The sequence below is a fragment of the Lutra lutra genome, chromosome X (genome assembly GCF_902655055.1).
Source record: "Lutra lutra chromosome X, mLutLut1.2, whole genome shotgun sequence".
Taxonomy (NCBI): Eukaryota; Metazoa; Chordata; class Mammalia; order Carnivora; family Mustelidae; genus Lutra; species Lutra lutra.
The window spans coordinates 36,174,297-36,195,650 of record NC_062296.1 but is presented as its reverse complement, the minus strand read 5'-3'; the positions used below and the strand labels follow the sequence as shown (position 1 = coordinate 36,195,650).

The following is a 21,354-nucleotide window of genomic DNA, read 5'->3' as shown; positions in this document are numbered from 1 at the left end:
ATGATAAACGATAAGAGATCCACACCAGGGCAGCCCATCATGAACTATCAGAACAAAGACAGACCATTCCAAATACAGGATAGATGACCAGTTAGCTGGGATGTTGTAACATGCAACAAAGAACTAGGTAAGTTTTTCTACTATATGATATTTAAGGATCTTTCCAACATACAAATACATTTACATATATATATATATTTATATACACTCACACATATATACATATATACACACTAATGTATATATATAATATGTATATGTATGAAATTTGTATACATACATATATATATGTATGTATGTATATGTGTATATATATATATATATATATATATAAATTTTTTCAAGATGCAGGTTTTAAAAACCCTGTATTATGAAAACAAAATAGATAGACGTCTCAAAGAGCCTAATGCATAAGACATCATTAAATGACTTCTAGGTACTTAGTAGATTAAATGACTTCTAGGTACTTACTAAGTATAAGCAATTTCTTACTTACTGGCATTGGCAGCTTCTCTAATTTCTTTCAGTATTTCAGCTTCCATGGCAGGGTTATTGCAGATATCAACCCAAGATCCTTCCACTCCTTTCTGTTGTGCCAAAAGTGTCAACCTTTTCTGATTAGGAACCACAAAACTAATCACATAGGACTGATCACTAAAAAATTAGAAAATAACACAAAATGGAAATTAAAACATGGAGAACAATTATTTTTACATTATCGACTAGAACAGTACACATAATTTCAAATACATATTTCTGTTAAGTGTTACAGTTTCATTAAGAAGTAATAAAACCCACGGCACCTGGGTGGCTCAGTCAGTTAAGGGTCTGCCTTCAGCTCAGGTCATGATCCCAGGACCCTGGGATCAAGCCCCACGTTGGGTTCTCTGCTCAGAAGGGTGCTTGCTTCTCCCTCTCCCTGCCACTCCCCCTGCTTGTTCTCTCTCTCTCTCTTAAATAAATAAAATCTTGAAAAAAAAAGAAGTAATAAAATCTTACTACTGGCATAAAGATAGACATTTAACCAATGGAACAGAACAGAAAGCCCAGAAATAAATCCCTGCACATATGGTCAAATGATGTTCAATAAGGGTGCCATCACCACTCAATGGGGAAAGGACAGTCTCTTTAACAAATGGGTGTTCAGAGAATTGGATATCCCTTCGTAAAGAAATGAAGTTGGACCCTCAGCCCATACTACATATGAAAAATAACTCAAAAAGGATCAAGGACTAAACATGTAAGAGGTAAAATTATAAAATGTCTAAAAGAATATGTAGGGGAAAAGATTCATGACACTGGATTTGACATGCTTTCTCAGATATGACACCCAAAGCAGAGGCAATAAAAGAAAAAAAAAACTGATAAATGGGAGTACAATAAAAATTTAAAATTTCAGCGTATCAAAGGACATAGTCAACAGTGTGAAAAGTCAATCTATGGAGCTGGAGAAAGTACTGGCTAGCCATATAGCTGATAAGAAGTTAATATCTAGACTATATAAAGAACTCCTGTAACACAACAGCAAAAAAGAAAACCCAAGTAACCTAATTAAAATATGGCCAAAGACCTAAACTTATAAAACTCCTAAAAGAGTATGGGTAAGCTCCTTGACATCAGCCTTGACAACATGTGTTGTTGGATTTGGTACCAAAAACAAAGGCAACGAAAGCAAAAATAAACAAGTGGCACTATATCAAACTAAAAAGCTCTGCACAGCAAAGGAAACCATTAACAAAACAAAAAGGCAACGTACGGGGTGCCTGGGTGGCTCAGTCAGTTGAGCATCTGATTCCTGATTTTGGCACAGGTCATGATCTCAGGGTCATGAGCTCGAGCCCCATATTGAGCCACACATTGGGCTCCTCGCTCAGTAGGGAGTCTGCTTGAGATCTTCTCTTTCCCTTTTCCCCTCCCCCGCAAATAAATAAACCAATCTTTTAAAAAAGGCAACCTGCAGAACGTGAGAAATATTTGAAAATCATTTATCTGGCAATGGGTTAATAACCAAAATGCATGAAGAAGTCCTGCAACTCAAGAGGGAAAAAATCCAATTAAAAAATGGGTTGAGGGGGCACCTGAGTGGCTCAGTTGGTTAAGTGACTGCCTTCGGCTCAGGTCATGATCCCGGGGTCATAGGATCGAGTCCCACATCGGGCTCCCTACTCAGTGGGGGGCCTGCTTCTCCCTCTCTCTCTGCTATTCCTCCCCCTGCTTGTGCTCTCCCTCTTGCTCTCTGTCAAATAAATAAATAAAAAATCTTAAAAAAAAATGGGTTGAGGGACACCTGGGTGGCTCAGTAGGTTAAAGCCTCTGCCTTCGGCTTGGGTCATGATCCCAGGGTCCTGTGATTGAGCCCTGCATCAGGCTCTCTGCTCAGCGGGGAGCCTGCTTCCCCTTCTCTCTCTGCCTGCCTCTCTGCCTACTTGTGATCTCTGTCTGTCAAATAAACAAATAAAAATCTTTATAAAAAAATGGATTGAGAAAGCGAATAGACATTTTTCCAAAGACGACACGCAAATGGCCAGCAGGCACATGAAAAGGTGCTCAGCATCACTCATCATCAGGGAAATAAATGCAAATCAAAACTACAATAAGATAACATTTCACGCCTGTCAGTATGGCTATCATCAAAAAGATAGGAGATAACAAGTGTTGGCAAGGATGTGGAGAGAAGGGAACGTGGCACACTGCTGGTGGGAAAGTAAATTGGTGCAGCCGCCATAGAAAACAATGTGGATATTCCTTAAAAAAAAAAACAAAAACGAAAAATAGAATTACTGTATGATCTAGCAATCCAATTGCTTGGACAAAGAAATATAAATCCAAAGGATATGAAAAGATATTGAATAGATATCTGAATTCCCATGTTCACTGCAGCATTAGTCACAAAAGCCAAGATATAGAAACAACCTGTGTTCGTCAATCGACGAATGAATAAAGAACATGTTGGGTGTGTACACACACACAAGGAAATATTCAGCTAGGAGAAAGAAACTTCGGCTATTTGTGACAACACAGATGAACCATGAGGGTGTCATATTAAGTGAAATAAACCAGAGAAAGACAAATATTGCATGGTATCACTTACATGTGGAATCATTAAAAAAAAAAAAAGTGAAACTCAGAGTAGAAAAGTGGTTGCCAGGGACTGGGGAAAATAGGAACAAGTTGGTAAAAGGGTACAAACTTTCAGCTAGAAGACAGGGTCTGAGGGTCTAATGTAAAGCATGGTGACTACAGTGGATAACACTATATTGTGTAACTGCAAAGAAGAGAGAACAAATTTTTAACGAGCAAAGGACTTGACATTTCTCCAGAGGTGATACACAAATGGCCAATGAGCATATGAAAAACTGTTCCATGTCACTAATCATTAGCGGGGAGATAGCCCTTCACACCCATTAGGATGACTCCTATCAAAAAAGAGAAATAAGTGTTGGTGAGGATGTGAAGAAATGTGAACCCTTGAGCAGTGTTGGTAGGAATGTAAAAATGGTGCTGCGGATGTGGTAAACAGTATGGTGGTTCCTCAAAAGATAAAAAATGGAATGACCATATGACCCGGCAATCCCACATCTGGATATATATCTGGAAGAACTAAAAGTAGGATCTTGGAGAGATATTTGTATAACCATGTTCATTGTAGTAGTATTCACAATAGTCAAGAGGTGGAAGCCACCAAAGTCGGCCATTTATGGATGAATAGATACACAAAATACGGTCTATACACCAAATGGAACATTTTTTAAAGATTTTATGTATGTATTTGAGAGAGAGGAAAGAGAAAGAGAGGGAATATGAGCCAGGGGAGGGGCAGAGGGAGAGGGAGAAGCAGAGTCCCTCCTGAGCAGGGAGCCCAACATAGGGCTTGATCCCAGGACCCTGGGATCATGGCCTGAGCCAAAGGCTGATGCGTAACCAACTGAGCCACCCAGGTACCCCCATCCAGTGGAACATTACTCAGCCTGAAAAAGGAAGGGAAATTCTGACATCTTCTACAATATAGATGAACCCTGAGGACATTATGCTCAGTGAAGGAAGCCAGTCACAAGAGAAATACTGTATGATTCTATTTATACGAGGTATCTAGACTAGTCTAACAGAAACAGGAAAGAGAATGGTGGGGGCCAGAGACTGGGGCCAGGGAAAATGGGGAGTTGTTTAATATCTAGAAAGTTTCAGTTCTGCAAGATAAAAAGTTCCAGAGACTGACTGCACAATGATGTGAATATACACAACACTAGTCAACTATACACTTAGAAATGGTTAAGATGAGGGCGCCTGGGTGGCTCAGTGGGTTAAGCCTCTGCCTTCGGCTCAGGTCATGATCTCAGGGTCCTGGGATCGAGGCCCGCATCGGGCTCTCTGCTCAGCGGGGAGCCTGCTTTCTCCTCTCTCTCTCTATGCCTGCCTCTCTGCATACTTGTGATCTCTTTCTCTGTTTCAAATAAATAAATAAAATCTTTAAAAAAAAGAAATGGTTAAGATGATAACTTTTATGTTCTGTGGGGTTTTTTCTTTACAGTTATATTTTAATTTTATTTATTTATTTGACAGACAGAGATCTTGAATGATCTTCAGGCTGGTGAACTTTCAGAAATGTTTAACATTCCCCAGTGCTGATGAAATGTTGGAGTTTCCCTTATGATTAGAAATGATCAAAATGTCTTCCAGTTGTCCTTCTACCGTGAGTACAAGGAAGCACAAATGCAACTTTTGAAAAATTACCTTTTGGCAAATGCACAGATGTTGTCTATAAGTGGACAATTCTTCAGTGCTGCTTCTACTTTTCCCAGAGATACATATTCTCCTGCTTGCAACTTCACCAGGTCTTTCTTACGATCTGTAAGATGAAAAATGAGGAATGTTAAGTCACCCACAGTCCATTTTATTAAGGTATGCACAATTCTGATTTTCTTTCACTCTCACTGCCTTCATCTTGACTGACAAAGAGAATTCTTCTAAAGTCTCCTAAAATCTTCTTATATATAATGCTTGCCCATGCACAACACTTAAAAAGAAAACACCTAGCTGAAGAAGTACTGGCTAAAATGTTAGACCCCATACAGAATGCTTCGGTATCTTACTATAATCTTAACCACCATAATCAAGTGAATAGAAGGAAAAGGATCTCAGCGCACTTGATTTGAATGGGTGGCTCGGCCCATTATAAGCCATGCGAGCCTGGGCACGTCAGCTGACCTCTCCAACTCTCAATTTGATCAGAGATATTGACACAAGCATGTAGCACAATGTCAGGCATAGGGAACACAATTAATTAATGTGAATTCCCTATTTCCCATATTTGACATCATCTTGTTAAAACGACAGGGCTCCTGGCATGGGATGGCATGGCTTGAATAATCATCCATTGCCTTACGACTTTCGTACGAGTGCCAGCTTGCCTACCTCTAGCCTAACCCACTCTACATGCCCATAGAAACTACCTTTGATCCCAGGGCAAATAAGGATCAAGGGGGAAAAAAAGGCAGGGGAGGGAAAGGGATTGGTTCGAGATTGAACCATGCTTACTGGGGATTTCCCCAGCAGATCTAATTTCTAGATGAAGAACCACTGTTCCTGGGAGATCTCTAACTATATTCAGGTCAGGCATGGGTCCAGAGACAGATTTAAATGGACCACTGGAGATACAACTGAGGAAATCTGATGGCTTGAAAAGGACTGGACTGGGACCCTACAGACTGGTCCTTGCCAGCTAGCTCGTTGAATTTTACTTTCAGGTTCTGCCTGCTTAAAGTGAATAGCATAAAGGCTCTCTTGGAGTTCAAAGTCTATCTCAGTTGGCTCAGTGAGGGCAGTGTCAAACCAACCGACATTCTCAGAAGAATGGACTGCTATTGAGGATTTATAATTTTCTAAGGTTCAAGGATAACTGGGGCTATATAAATAACCACTAGGTAAAGTAATGTGTCCACACTGCTTCTTGAGTGGAGAGGTAAGTGGTGAGGGATTCTATTCTGTGGTGTTCTATGGTATTCTAGGTAGGGTATGTTACAGTAGATGGTTATACAGTGCCATGTGTAGTTGACCAAAAAAAAAAAAAAACCCTCTTTTGTGCAATCTTTGTGTTCTTGCAAAATGAGAATACACTGACCTATAATCTGCAAACATCCGTCAGGATGAAATTCTCCAATATCACCAGTACAAAACCACCTTTGGCCATTTTCATCCACAGAATAATCCTCTGCCGTTTTCTCCTCATTCTTAAAATAGCCCATGGAGATATTCTGTCCACCAATTACAATTTCACCTCTGGGGTTCGGCTTGTCGTGAATTGTATAACCGCCTGGAAGTCATTAAATGAAATTAGTTACTGTTCTAACACAGAATGTACTTGCATTAATTCTTAAAACTCTTACACTGTTTCTGTGGATCAAATTTTCTGTCACGTCCGGTGAGAATATTAGTTTATATTTATTCACATGGATGTGAGGACCATGGGTAACTGTAATTTCAGAAGCAGTAAGGAAGGCTCGATGATAATCACCAGCCACCAACTATGCCAAACCTCCCCATTGTGAAAAAATTTTCACACTTCGAAATGGGCTTCATAGAGCTCTGTTAAGACAAAAGTACCCCCAGAAGGGTAACACTTGAAGCTGTTATAAGTTACTAGTATGCGGTCATCAATGTATTTCAGATTGCTTCCCTAAAGACATTTTATTTGCTTAATCTTATTTAAATCTGTGTTAGTAACATACAGAGCAGTATTGGTTTCAGGAGTAGAATTTAGTGTTTCATCACTTACACATACCCAGTGCCCATCACAAGTGCCCTTCTTAATCCCCATCCCCCATCTAACCTCTCCCCCACCCACTTCCCTCCATTGATGCTGTTTGCTCTCTATCGTTAAGGGTCTCTTAGGGTTTGTTTCTTTCTCTTTTTTTTTTTTTTTAAAGATTTTGTTTTAGACAGAGAGAGAGAAGAGAGAAAGAGTATGCACACATGTGCACATGCATGAGTGGGAGGAGAGGCAGAGGGAGTAGCAGACTCCCCGCTGAGCAGGGAGCCAGATGCAAGGCTCCATCCCAGGACCCCAGGATCATGACCTGAGCTGAAGGCAGATGCATAACTGACTGAGCTACCCAGGCACCTCCCTCTCTCTCTCTCCCTTTCTCTTTCTCTCTCTCTCTCTCACGTGCGCACGTACGTGTACGTGCACTCACTCTTTTTTAAGGTTTTAATACAAGAGAGCAGGTAGAAAGAGGGAAAGGGAGGCTAGGAGAAAAAGGAGGGAAACTTTGTTTTCTTAACTTTGCCTATGACCAGTCATGACTTTAAAAGTGAGAACACTGAAATAATTGACAATAACTCTAAAATATCTTACCACTACTCATTACCTGTTTATTACTGAATAAAACTTACTTGCTTACTTGAAGGGAAATATACAAAAATCTGAATTCATAATCTGAGATGTTGATTGGATTTTATGTCCTAAAACAATTAAAGCTGCTCTTAAACATTTTAAACTAGTCGGTATTTGAATTGGACGAAACCCACTGTACATAAAACATTAAGATCATTCCTATCTAGAGAGCAGAGTTTCCTTCACAGCAAGAAAAATTCCAAATACATTTGCACAAATGGACCCACTCCCCCAAATGAATATTAAGGCTCGATGCCAGAAAATCAGAAACAAAAATTAGAGGCAAAATTTGCCTTACCCAGTTGTAGCAATATACCTCGTTTCTCTGATTTCACTGCCTCATAAACAACCCATCGAATAAAAACAATTGTGATGCCGACGCGCAATAAAGAAATTGTCCTAAAAGGTAACTAACCGGTCCTTTAATTTTTCCATCTACGGCTCCATCCCAAGGTGAATATTCCCTTTTAAAATTGTAAGTTTCTAATTACTTTGCTTCATCTGGCAAAGCCAGGCTGCTAATTATTTTGCAGTTAATGCAGCTAAGGGGTTGTTGGGGTGTGTGTGTGTGTGTGTGTGTGTGTATGTGTGTGTGTGTGTGATCAGTCACTCAATCCCCCAACAATCTGGGGTTTCATTTCCCAGCCCCAATCTCCTCATTAGCAAAGTTGAGCTTCAAAAGATGGGATATATCTCCTTCTCCAAACCTAGGGAATGGCCCACTAAGAATATTTTTCCTCTTTACCATCAAGTTTTCTCAAGTTCAGAATCACCACGCCTGTATTCTAGAGATTTTCTTTTCCTCTTCAGAACCTGACGATGTTACCAAGGAGAAAGCAAGCACTGGGAATGAGCAGCAGAAAAGACTCACACAGCACCACAGACTACCTAACACTTTAAGGACTGGGCGTCTTGAGGCTCAAGGTGGTGTGCAGCATATCTAGAGCCAGTGGAGCTTGTCATAAAATTCTTACCTTCCTGCCAGTCTTTTAGCTTAATTTCACAGCAAATGAGAGGGGCTCCAACTCTGCCAGTAGTATAGTCAGTAACTACGAGGGAAAATGAAACAAAGATATTAGCATACCACATTTCAGACCCACGTGAGACCAGCAATACTGGAGTCCAAGCCAGAGTCTCACCAATGACAAAAGAGAGGCCATCATGAGTGCAGTGCAAAGTGCGGTCAGTGTTTCGATATTTCAAGCTCATTTCAACAGTGCAATCAATTCCAGCTGTTGTTACATCATTTTTGCTTCTCACAGGCCATATTTCAGATAACGAAGTACAAAGCCCTCCGGTAAAGGAGAGCTCGCTCCACCATTACCTACCTAGGATTACAGTAAGACAGATTTGGAGTGGAATCCCTTCTCTACCATTCACTGACTGGCTATGCAACTTGACAAATTACTTAACCCCACTAAGCCTCCATTTCCTCATCTATTAAATGGGGAGAGTAAGAAAATCTACTTCTTAATAGGGATATATACTATAGGGATTAAATGAAATGATGTGTGGAAGGTGCTTAGTACTTCCTAGCACAAACTAAGTTTTCAATGAACGTTAGATGTTTTTACCAACATGAGGATGACGATGATGACGATATTCTCCTTCTATAAGCTGGAAGTCCTGCTATCCATAATCAATTATTTATAGATAGCCAGTAATGTACCTAGCATTATAGTAAATACTGAAAAGAGAAAACACATAAAGGACCACATGTGTTATGTGCCCTCAGTGAGCTTACAAACAACCTACCTGAGCCAAAATGCACATGAAGCAATTTAGAGCACATTTAAATACTCAAGTGCACAGTCATGGAAGTGAGCACCACGGTTACCTCAGAGACTAGCAAGATCAGTGTAAAACTGGGAAAGACTTCACTGGGGAGTCGAGCATGAAAAGGCAGCCAAAGGGCATTCTAAGAGAAGGGAACAGAAGCTGCAGAGAGGTGAGAGCAAGAAGGCCCAGATGAGAAAGAGTAAGAAGACTGGCTGGTCTGGAGAGCAGAGTCAGGTACAAGGAGATGTGAGAAATCATGGAAAATGACAATGGCTACAATGGCGCCAGATCAAAGATGTCTGGAAAGCTCGGCTGGCCGGGAATGAAGCAGTGTTTGAGGTGGAGGCATCTAACACAAGTACACACGATGAATCCAAAGCGCAATCATGGAGGCTGGCACAGCTGCGGAGAGGCTGTTGCGGCAGAGCATTGTGAAGTAATAAAAGGCGGGATGCCAAAGGCGACATGAAGGGAGGGACCAGTACAGTGAAGAAGTGGGAAGATCTGATCCGAGTTAAAGATATTTAATTAGATGACTTTAAAGTGAATGCGCTGAATGAATTTAAGGATGCTAAGACCACTGTCACAAATAATTTGTGAGGTGGCGAGATGGTCTGGGATGTTGGATATGATTCTGAACATAATAAACTTAAAGTGAAAGTGGGATGATCTCCCAAATATCACCATACCCAGTATTTCCCAATCCAAGATGATTTTGCCCCTCGGGGGATATTTGGTAATGTTTCCAGTCATTCCACTGCCATAACTGGGAGGAGTGAGTTACCCCTGCTATCCATCCATCCATCCGCTGAACAACTTACGACACACCAGACAACCCAAACAATAAAGAACTCTCTGGTTCAGGATTTCAGTAGTGCCAAAGTTGAGAAACCCTGCCATGGGATGATGGAAATGACAGAAGAAAAAACAAACAAGAAGTCAGGGCCGGAACATGCATTCAAGAGGGAGAATGAAAATGATACTTTATTCTAAGAGTGCAGTTCTCTGAGGAAGAAATCATTTGGAGAGAGAAGTTTAATGGCCCAGGGTGACAGAATTCTGAGGACTAACAAAATGGCATAAATATTTACAAGGCTTAAAAATAAAGGGCACACATGATAGTTCAATTAAAAGTTACTGAAAGTCTTCAGGTTTGCCCTGAACCTGATATCACATAATGAGGTATAAAAATACCATAGTTCCTAAAGCTAATGCAAATGGGTTTTATCAGCACCAACTAACATCGAATTATTTGCCACGTTACCAACACTTACCTTCAGTAACTGTCCCAGCACCACACGATTCTGTGAGTCCGTAACCCTGACCCACTGGGCAGCAGAAGCAGACATTCATGAATCGGTGTGTCTGCGGCGATAGTGGCGCTCCGCCAGACAGCATCATACGGACATTCCCCCCCAGCAAAGCCTTTACCTTCTTAAACAGTAACCTTGAGAAAATGAAAAAGGAGGAGGGATCGTTTTAATGCATGCATATGTTATTCTTGGTGACATCCCAATTTATAAGCTCTGAGCAAGACCGCTCAACTTGGCTGGACACCTAAGTTTGAGAACCATGGTGGTAACTAATGAGAGGTTAACAAAGTGACAACCAGTAACACTTTGAAAAAAAAGTCAGAAAAATGCCAGATGGTAGTGACACCTGTGGTGAGCCCAGCATAACATCCAGAGAGGTTGAATCATTATGTGATATGCCTGAAACTAAGGGAACATTATGTGTCAACTGTACTTTAATTTTTAAAAATGCCAGAGAAACTCTTAAAAATGCAAAAAAAAAAGAGTGCAGTGTTGGGAAATTGCTTTGACATACAGCAAATGAAAGAAAATGATGTCATTGAAGGAAATAAATTACAGCTCTCTTTAGTACATTTAGTTATCAACTTCTCTTTCTCTTAATGAAAAATGTTTCCCCATCTCCACTCTCCTAGCACTGCACTTTAAATAGCCGTTATCGTCATATACCTATTATACTGTTCTATGAAGACAATACATTGGAAACTTTATGCAGAATAAAATCTTGAGTATCACTTTTAGTTAGACATGACCTTTTTTAAACTCAAATATCTTGATTTGAAAGTCTAGTTTTTCTTCACAAGACCAAATTTTATAATTGAATCTTAACTATTCACTCGATTATTAAAATCTATTAAATTGCCACAATCAGAGCTTGGGGTCCTCTGTGTTGGCTGTGTAAGCAGTGAGGGTTAGAAATGAATAAAAGAGAAATGCAAGCCTTATGATGATGGTGCTGATGCTCAAACTAACTTAACTTGCTAGTTACTTATTCAGCTTCCAGATGGAAACACACAAGATCTAAAGGCTCACACTATAGAGTCTATCAAATGTACTTACAGATTGCAAAGTGGTGCATCATATCCCTTTTTGATCTGTTCCAATTTGTAATCATACCCAATCTTGAACAGTGTTTTCTGAATATAATTCATCTCTTGGACTTTGCTCATAACGTTCTTATAAATTCTATCCATGATTTCCTAAAAGGTAAGCACAATAATCAATAATCTGAAAAGAATTACACCAACACTGAGACAGTCTTTAGTTGAAGATACCTTCAACATCTTAGGTAAAAGTCTTCACTATAATGGATATGTGTATTACATAATTAATTTCACTGAATTCACTTGTTCACTATTTCAAAAAGACTAGGGGTTTTTCAGTTCTATACACTAAGTTTACCTAAAATTTTTTTTAAAATGTTAACTAACTAGAGTGTAAACAATTCATTCTCCTCCCACATAAAAAACCTTTTTTAAATCTTTTCTTTCACATATATTCATTTATTTTCAAAAAACACCAAAATACCATGTTGAATCTAATCCTGATGTTTTTCTCACTACTACCTTGTGACTGTTAGAGCATGGCAGAGAGATTTACAGAGCTTCTTAAGAGTTTACTCATACAGTTTTCTAAAGTTCTATGTCCCTATAATTTAGATATTTTGATTCCCTTTCAACAGAAGCTAAGACAACAAAAAAGAATAGGTTTCTTGCTAACAGCTCCTTGGAAAATTAAATGTAGAACTAGGTTTGGGATATGGGGATTCCCAAGATAGTATATTAAAAAAAAATAAAACAGACAAGCAAAAAGGCCCAGACTATCACTAAATGTTTTCTTGAAATGACTTAACACAAATTAATAAGAATTGTTGCACAAAGCACATCTATTTGCAAATACCTGGTTAAATATTTGAAGTAGCAATCAGTATAAATTCAGTTGTGCTACCATGAATGACTTTAGGAATGGCTCCTCCCATATCAGAATAGAGCCATTCACAAATGAAGACAACAAAACCATCTCTTGCATTCTGCTACATGAAATAAGGCAGACGGAAAAAGACAAATACTGTATGATCTCGCTTATACATGGAGCCAAACTCAGCAACAGAGAGTAGACTGGTGGTTGCCAGAAGTTACGGGGTGGGCGGAAATGGGGAGATGTTGGTCCAAGGGCTTACAAAATCACAGGTAGAAGATGAGTTACATCCTGGGGATGTAACATACAGCACAGCACGGTGACCACAGCTAACAAGAATGTATTGTATATTCGAAAGCTGCTAGAAGAGTGGGTCTTCAATGTTCTCATTGCTCACAGACACATACACACACATACACACACGCGGTAACTATGTGAGGCGATGGGTGTGTTAAGTAATCATTTCACAATATCTGCATATATCAAATAATCACACTGTACACCCTGAACAAACATAATGCTACGTCAACTGTATCTCAGTAAAGCTGGCGGGGGTGCAGAGAGGCTACCTCAGCATTCAAGCATGGGACAGCGTCGTTCTGTCCATTTCCACAGATGGAAGCATTATTACAGAACTGAAATATTTGTCTAGATCTGTGATTGAGAAATTCCAAAACTTCCCTGGAAGGATTTTAATATCCTGTAACTGTCCCTCTGAAAAAAGTGAATGGGATGTTGGGTGGGAAAAAAGCATATGGGAGTGAGACAGATGTGTGAGAAGTAGCCCCCCCGCCCCGCTCCTTCCAGTAGATACGAGTCATCAGCACAGAAAGGCCTCAGTGAGGAAGGAACACAAACAGTACGGTTACAACAAGTTGGCAGGATTTACTGTTAGCCCATTAAGTCACCCTTTAGTTCAACCTAATAATTACATGATGTTCAACTGAGTCACTGCTTACAAGAAGCAGCGATTTATTCTAAATTCTGTGAATATACGATACTAAATGGATCTTTTTGTTCTGACCCAGGAAAGAAATTAACTCAGATAATAGAATCTATCAGTTCTCAGCAAAAAAGATTTTTTTAAGGCCTATTTGTAGAGGAGTAGGAAGAACTAAGGGAACCAACAAAGTTGGGTGAAGCATCAATGGACCAGCAACATGGGGATTGTTTACTATCCCTAGGCCTGAAGAAGTAAGTGGAGAGAAGTATCATTGGAACTGGTAAGGACTATAGCCATGGGCAAGGCCTGGTTATGGCTAGTGGGAAAGAAGAGACTGTCCAATGGGCACCTGACCACTTCCCCAAATCACAGCCCAAGAGGAAAGGAGCAAAGTATGCAGAACACCCCTCCACCCCTCCCCATGCCTCCATGCCCCATGATCTCTCCTGAGTGCCAATAATTTCGCTGAAGCCAACCACAAATCAGAAGGCAAGCAAGCCGTGATAATTCATCCACAGAAGCGACCCTTTTAAGACACAAAGCAAAGAAGAATGGACGATGGGCAATTGGAAGATAAATAGCATATCAGCTAACTCCTGCTTATCTTCAGACCTAAATTCGGACATTACTTCCTATAGTCCTGGCCCTTTTCCTTCCCTTTGTTCTCTGATATGATTTACTAAGGATTCCTGTACTTTGGGTAATAAAGCCAAAATACTGTCTCCCAAAATGAAACAATCCTAAATAGATAAGCATAGTAGTTAAGTCGACTGATTCTGGGATCACTGTAGTTAAGATGACTCAGTTCACACTTGAACTTTAGCACCTGCGGGCTCTGTGACCTCGGGCAAGTTTTTTTCCTTAAAAAAAAAAAAACTGGAGGGGCGCCTGGGTGGCTCAGTGGGTTGCGCCGCTGCCTTCGGCTCAGGTCATGATCTCAGGGTCCTGGGATCGAGCCCCGCGTCGGGCTCGCTGCTCAGCAGGGAGCCTGCTTCCTCCTCTCTCTCTGCCTGCCTCTCTGCCCGCTTGTGATCTCTCTCTCTGTCAAATAAATAAATGGAATCTTTAAAAAAAAAAAAAAAACTGGAAAAACCGAATCCACCTATAGCACAGTGCCTGGCACACAGTAAGTACCTTGTGCTACCTATCACTAGTGTCACTTTCTTATGCTTTAGTGAGAAGATTCTTTCAGTTGGTAAACATGCTGAATCCCACAGCACCTCTAAATAAAAAGGCAAAGGCCACTCTGATCTATCCTAACTTTTTGGTTATTTGGTAATTTTGTAATTAGAAGCTAAAAAAAAAAAGTAACTTCCATCTGTAATTCTTAGAAAACATGGGCCAAACACTTCACGATGTAATCTCTGACTTTCCGTGTGCAAAAAGAGTTCTGAGAAAGATACTGGGATAAGTCTTAAAATCTGATGATAATACAAGCAAGTCATTATACACAATCCCACTGCAGTTGCCAAGCCTGAAAGTACTAGAATATATTTCACTCTGCAAATTGGAAACACTGTGTTAAATATTTCAGAATTTATTATTAAAAGGTCAAAAAATGGGGCACCTGGGTAGCTCAGTCGGGTAAGTGTCTAACTTTGGCACAGATCATGATCCCAGGCTTCTGGGATCCTACCCCATATTGGGCTCCCTGCTCAGTGGGGAGTCTGCTTCTCCCTCTCCCTCTGTTCCTCCCCTCCCCCTACGCTTGCCGCTTGTGCTCTCTCTCCTCTCTAATACATAAAATCTTTTTTTTAAAAAAAAGACCAAAAACTATAATGTCTTCCTTTTCATAAAAGACACTATTTCACATAAGGATTTTAAATATCTAGAAGAGCTTCACTTTGGAAGCTCTCTCCAGTGCCACTTTTCCTGGTCACCGTAAGGGTAGGGAGGCTCGGATTCGAGACTCAGTTTCCTAACCTTGGATAAGCTGCTTCAGTTCTCTGGGATGGCCTACATTCCCTCCGTTTTGTTTTGTTTTTGTTTTTGTTTTTAAATTGTGATGAAACAGAAATGATCTATAGGATAAACTTATACCTTTGAAACATGACTGATTCTCACATGAGGTGATCCGAACTCAGGTCATTTTCAGCCCCTAATTTTAAAGTATCAGCAACACTAGCAGGCATATATTTCAGAAGCTTGCCATCTCACCCCTCTTGATACTTATTGAAGCTCTTAATGAACACATCTGCCATAATTTCAACATAGTAAAATTAACATTTAAAACCGTACACAGGGGCGCCTGGGTGGCTCAGTGGGTTAAGCCTCTGCCTTCAGCTCAGGTCATGATCCTGGGGTCCTGGGATGGAGCCACGCATTGGGCTCTCTGCTCAGCGGGGAGCCTGCTTCCCTTCCTCTCTCTCTGCCTGCCTCTCTGCCTACTTGTGATCTCTCTTTCTCTGTCAAATAAATAAATAAAATCTTTTTTTAAAACTGTACACAAATCCCTAAGGGTATTACCTTTTAAAAAGTCCAAGTGCGAGCAGTAAAGAACATTTACATTCTGTACTCACCGGAACAGCTGCCATGAGTGTAGGCTTCAGTACAGTGCAATCCCCTTTGCTTCCTTTTTTAATTTTGCTGGACTATAGCAAAGACAAAGTAAATAGGATGAGGAAAACCAATCTTCACAAAAAAATGTTGTAATTCAAATATCAACGCTGACAGTGACAGAAATTTACACATGGAATTCATCTACTGCCCTGGGAGTTATCAGAACTATCATAACCTACAAAAGTCTAAAGCATAAGTGCTTTATTGCTTTGGCCCATAGATTATTTCTTCTAGCATATTTCAGTCTTCTTTAGAGCAGAAACACTGATTCAGAATGAAGAAGAATGGGATATTTCGGTAAATTGAGCATTATTATTTATGACATAATGACCAAAACAAAAATCATCCATTAGGGGCAGGAAAAAAAAAAGGAAAAACAGAAGCCCTCCACTGAGGTAGGTGGGGCACTAAAACAAAATTGAGGATACTTTTAACTTTCTTGGATGAGCCAAATGGTAAAGCCACCTCTCAAAGTCACTGCTGTCAATTAACATCATACCAAAATGCTCAAAATTTGATAACATTTTGGTTGACAGGATACTGAAGACACTGCCAGTGACCATGGGAGATTTGCACATACATATGTCAATGTGTATGTACTACTTCTTTCTTTTGTTTTCCTTTCTTTTACTTCTTATACACATAAATACTGTTTGGGATTTCAAATGTCAGATCAGTAGGTAGAAACAATGATAAAGGAGCCCACTGAAAAAGGGAAATGAAAATAGAAATCTGTTAGGGTGCCTGAGAGGCTCCATTGGTTAAATGTCTGACTCCTGATTTCAGCTCAGGTTATGATCTTGGGGTTGTGAGGTCGAGCCCCATATCAGGCTCATGTGCGGGGTGTGGAGCCTGCTTCAGATTCTCTCTCTCGTCTTCCTCCTCTGCTCCCCCCTCTCTAAAAAAAAATAAATAAAATTTAAAAATAAAAAGTGAATATAAGAATCTGCTATAATGCAGTTTGCTAGTCTGTAAGCTTAGATGTAGGCTGTGTTAGTTGTGCTGCCACAGGCGGGAAGAAAACCAGCTCTTAAGAAAAAGTGTGATATTCCAGGTAGCACCAGCCTTGTCACACAGAAGGTTCTGCTGGAAGAACTCAATTGCCTTTACCCTACTTTTCTTTAAGATGGATAAAGGAAGGGGCAGGGGGTGGGAGGTTGAGGGAACAAGATGGTGGGTATTAGGGAGGGCACGTATTGCATGGAGCACTGGGTGTGGTGGAAAAACAATGAATACTGTTACGCTGAAAAGAAATAAAAAAATGTTTTTTCTAACAAAAAAAAGTCTTATATTAAACTGAAAACAAACAAAAAGATGGATAAAGGAAATAAAATAACTACTTGTTGTTTTGTGTATGTGCAAGCATGTGCACTTTTGCGAGTGGGAACCCATCTATCCCCACACAGGCATACCACACACAGGGTGGGGGGAGGCGCTGCTCTATAGGGAGAAAGATGGGCTCTTAAGTCCTTTGAGAGAGAGTTGCCCTCTGTGTGGTGCTGACCACTTGTTGTTCTAGAGAGCCATTCCACAGTAGATGCAGCCTAAAAAGCCCTTCCTCACTTTATTACTCTCAGTAATGACATCAGTTCTCTTGTCTTATTACGATTGCAAGAACCCTAGTTAGAACATCACAGTGATCTCTGGCTTCATATGTGGTGCCTCTCATCTCCCCACTTTTTCTGATTCCAGACATGAGAGAGATTCCTGGGTCTTAGATGCCTGGTAAAATTTGAGACTCTTTCTTATAAAGGTCATTAAAAAGGTAGGTGGGGCATTCACTCCATTGGCCCCCTTCCCTACATGGATGCGACTGTTTTCAGAAAGGCAGTGAAAACAAGGGCTGCTAGTCCCTGGCTTCTGAACTTTCCCAGGGGTGGGGGGGAAACCACACTCAAAGCCTATTGAAATGTTTTTCACATTTTGAAAACATTTCTAAACATTAAAAAACCACACTACAGTGCACTGACACATAAGCATCACAGATCTCCCTCCCTTTCTCCCTTCTTTCCTTCCTTCCTTCCTTCCTTCCTCCCTCCCTCCCTCCCCTTCCTTCCTTCCTTTACCATTACAAAGCTTTCTAAAAAATCTGTTTTACAATTCAAGCCCCAGTGTTAGTCACAGGTCTATTTTAACTTGACTACATCAGGTGCCATTTACTAGCAGGTATTGGTTGTGTAATTTCAAGTGGGCTTAAAGTACATGAGTTCGCTCTACACGCTGCTGGCCTTGCTACTTGTGAACACCAGGGAGAAGGGAGATCCTGGACCCAGGACACAAAGCTGAGGCCTGTCTTTGGAGAGGCAACAGAACTTGCCATGATGTTTGGTACCTGTGCTGTCCAGCGGGGTAGCCACTAATGACATGCAGCTACTGAGACCTTGAAATGTGGCTACAGCAATTGAGAAATGAGATTTTTCTCATCTAATTTTAATTCTTCCTACTTCAGTGTGTGGCTAGGGACTACTGCAGTCGACAGCACAGTACTAGAGAAAACCCGGAGTAAAACCAGGCCCCAATCCCACCACCACATCTCTGCCCCAAAACCCATCACTGTTGACGGATAATGCACCCAAAAGGCCCAGAGCCTTTATATTCTCTATCCTAGCTATCCAAAATCAAAATCTAATAAAGACAAGATGAACTGTGAGTTTCAAAATCGTTTAAAAAAAAGATGCAGATAAAGCAATGCTAACAAATCCACAAGATTCTTTTCTACGGCTACATATCTGCTCATGGGAGCTATTTTTGAACTCAAGGAGAAAGCTTTCACAGAATTAAAATATCTCAAGTTTCCGCAATATGTTGTCAGCCAAACAATGCAACTTAATCTGATCACGCCGATATAGTGAAAAGCTTGTCACCTGGTCAGAAAGTGTAAGTGGAGAAGAATACCCAATCCTACAGCCATAGGTAAAGCAAGATATCTCTGCGGTCAATTCTAGTACGTGAGCCAGAGGCAAGTAGCCAATGTACGTGTCCTTTGGTCTAAAACAAAATGAGAGAAACATTTTAGCCATTCTTAAAAAGGTGTGGTAATTAGGAACATCAAGAGTCTTGTCATTTTAATATAGACTGGGCTCAGGGAAGGCCAAACACGAGCTCTGACTTCTAAGGAGAAAGTGGAATAATTCTCTTACCCCAGTCCAGGAATTCGCTCACACTGGCCAGTCATGCCAGCGATCAGATTGCTATGGTGCATCATCACTCCCTTGGGACGGCCAGTAGAGCCGCTGGTATACATGACAATGGCCATGTCCGAAGGGGTCGGTCTGTTCGGAGCTACGCTCACTAAATAAACGAAAAAGCACCACATTTTCTTCAGTTTAAAAGTTAAACTGCTAAACAAAGATGAAGATTTTTAGGTTTCTGCATCATGATAACCTGTGTAAAACAAATACTCTCTACTGATACGCAACAGAAAAATGGTGATCGAATTCTGGTGACCTGCAGTGAAAATTTCAAACTTGATTTGGCCCATTTTCCGGATACTCAGCCTAATCCCGGTCTACACCTGCCTATCAGCAGTGTTATGGAAAGCTATCCAGGACTTTGAAGAATTGGGAGAATAGAGTATTGTGCACAAGCGCCTCAGGTCTCAGTCTTCCCATCTTTAAAATGAGAGAGTTGGACCTGATTGTGGTTCTTAACCACTGGTGGGCATGAGAATCACAAAATACCATCTCTATCTCTGGTCCCTAGCTTGGAACATTCTGTGTCTGGGATGGAGCAAAGGCTCAACAGGTGACACTCATACACGCCCCTAATTGGAAACCACTGGACTTGATCTTTCTTTTTTTTTTTAACTTTTTCTAAAAATAATTTTATTTTTCAATAACTAAACCATGGGCACTGAATTAGATAACCATAATACATTTAACAGGTGATTTTAAGATCAGATTCCAAGTGGCAAGTAAAATCCAAAGAACACCAAACCAAAATTACCTTTTCCACTGTTTTTATCATTGCTTCTTGAAATCTGTATAGGAAATCATTTTTTCAAAGTACTGAATGTGCAGTTAGATAAAAATAATGGTGTAAGAGGTCCTTTCTCTCTGACTCACTTGCTCACTCTCTCCTGTAGTCAGAACACTTGTCATGTGTCTGGCTTCAGGACTCCTTTAGGCCTTCCAGATTTAGTGCTTCTTGCCCTGCCTGGATTGGATCATACTTTGACTCTGTGTAATTGAAATTAGGCAGGAATTTCCAGACACCGAGAGAGAGAGACCACGTGGAAGGGTTTATAACAACTCCATTCCCTACCAAAGGTAATATCTACATAGTATCTAAACTTCCCTACCAAAGGTAATATCTACATAGTATCTAAACTTCTCGTCTTCTAGCCCTCTGTCTGAAGGCAGGGCTATTTAATGATCTTAAAGGTCTTGAGCTCCAGTGCTATCTTTGCTTACTGAATGATTGAGAGAGGAGAATAGAGAGGTGCTCCCCACTGATTAGCTTCAGCTATCTTGAGCAGGGGGTCAGCAGACTTTTTTTTTCAAAGGACCAAACAGCAAATAGTTCAGGCTCTGAGGGCCATACAGTCTCTGCCAAAACTATCCAGACATAGATGCTTGTTAAACAATTGGAATGGTGTTCTAGCACCAGTTTATTAACAGAAACGGAGAGCAGGCTGTAATTTACCAACCTCTGTGCTACAGTCATGCTTCTCAAACTATGTGTGGTAAGGACTCCCCCCCCCCATAATTTGTGGATGGATGCTTTCAGAAAATACAATAAAAATGCATTCTTGGAAAAATGAAATAAAAAAGACACAACACACGAACTGAAAAAGCTTAGATTATACAGACAACAAATACATTTCAATAAGTACAATTAGAGCAGTCATACACAGGGAAAGCGAATTAGAAAAACTGTAAATATTGTTACTTGAAAGTATCTTTGAGCCTACCAAAAAAGAGAATTGCTATTACCGTTATTACTTTTTTGTCATTCCACAATACTAACAGTTGAGTGAAATCGAAATTCCCCCTTTATTAAGTGCCTAGATACACACTCCAAGCAAATGTTGTATATGTCAGTATTTTAAAACTAACACGACAGAATTTGTTTCTTGTTGTTAATTTACCTACTCTAGACTGACAAGTGTTACACAGAAGATATAATGTTTACCTAAACTGTTCCCTATGTTGTTTTTTTTTAATAGCTCTGCTGAGGTATAATTGATACACAAAGAATTACACGTATTTAATATACACAATTTGGTGATCTGAATTTGGTGATCCCCACCCAGGCAACCCGATGGGTGGCTTTTTAGAAATCACTTTATATCCTTTCTGGTCCTATAATGGTGCCACTAGGACAGGGAGACTGGAGCGGTGGTACTGTAACGGCGATGTAATGATTATATGTGTCTAAACTCGCAGAACGTCCAACACCAGAGTCAACCCTAGTATAAACTATGGGCTTTGGGTGATAAGGATGTGTCAGAGTAG

General features: G+C 40.3%; 1 protein-coding gene across 10 annotated transcripts in view; it reads right to left on the bottom strand.

Annotated features, from left to right (window-relative positions):
- Nucleotides 1-21,354, bottom strand: part of ACSL4 (acyl-CoA synthetase long chain family member 4) — an 81,795-nt gene that overhangs the window by 10,902 nt on the left and 49,539 nt on the right. For all 10 annotated transcript variants that reach the window (XM_047715537.1, XM_047715536.1, XM_047715546.1 and 7 more), the window contains 9 exons: nt 19,039-19,189; nt 18,763-18,886; nt 15,859-15,930; nt 11,539-11,678; nt 10,444-10,616; nt 8,365-8,439; nt 6,119-6,310; nt 4,732-4,846; nt 497-654 (listed from right to left, as the gene is read on the bottom strand). In XM_047715537.1, coding sequence (XP_047571493.1) covers nt 497-654; nt 4,732-4,846; nt 6,119-6,310; nt 8,365-8,439; nt 10,444-10,616; nt 11,539-11,678; nt 15,859-15,930; nt 18,763-18,886; nt 19,039-19,189 — 1,200 coding nt within the window. The remainder of the gene's footprint in view (nt 1-496; nt 655-4,731; nt 4,847-6,118; nt 6,311-8,364; nt 8,440-10,443; nt 10,617-11,538; nt 11,679-15,858; nt 15,931-18,762; nt 18,887-19,038; nt 19,190-21,354) is intronic.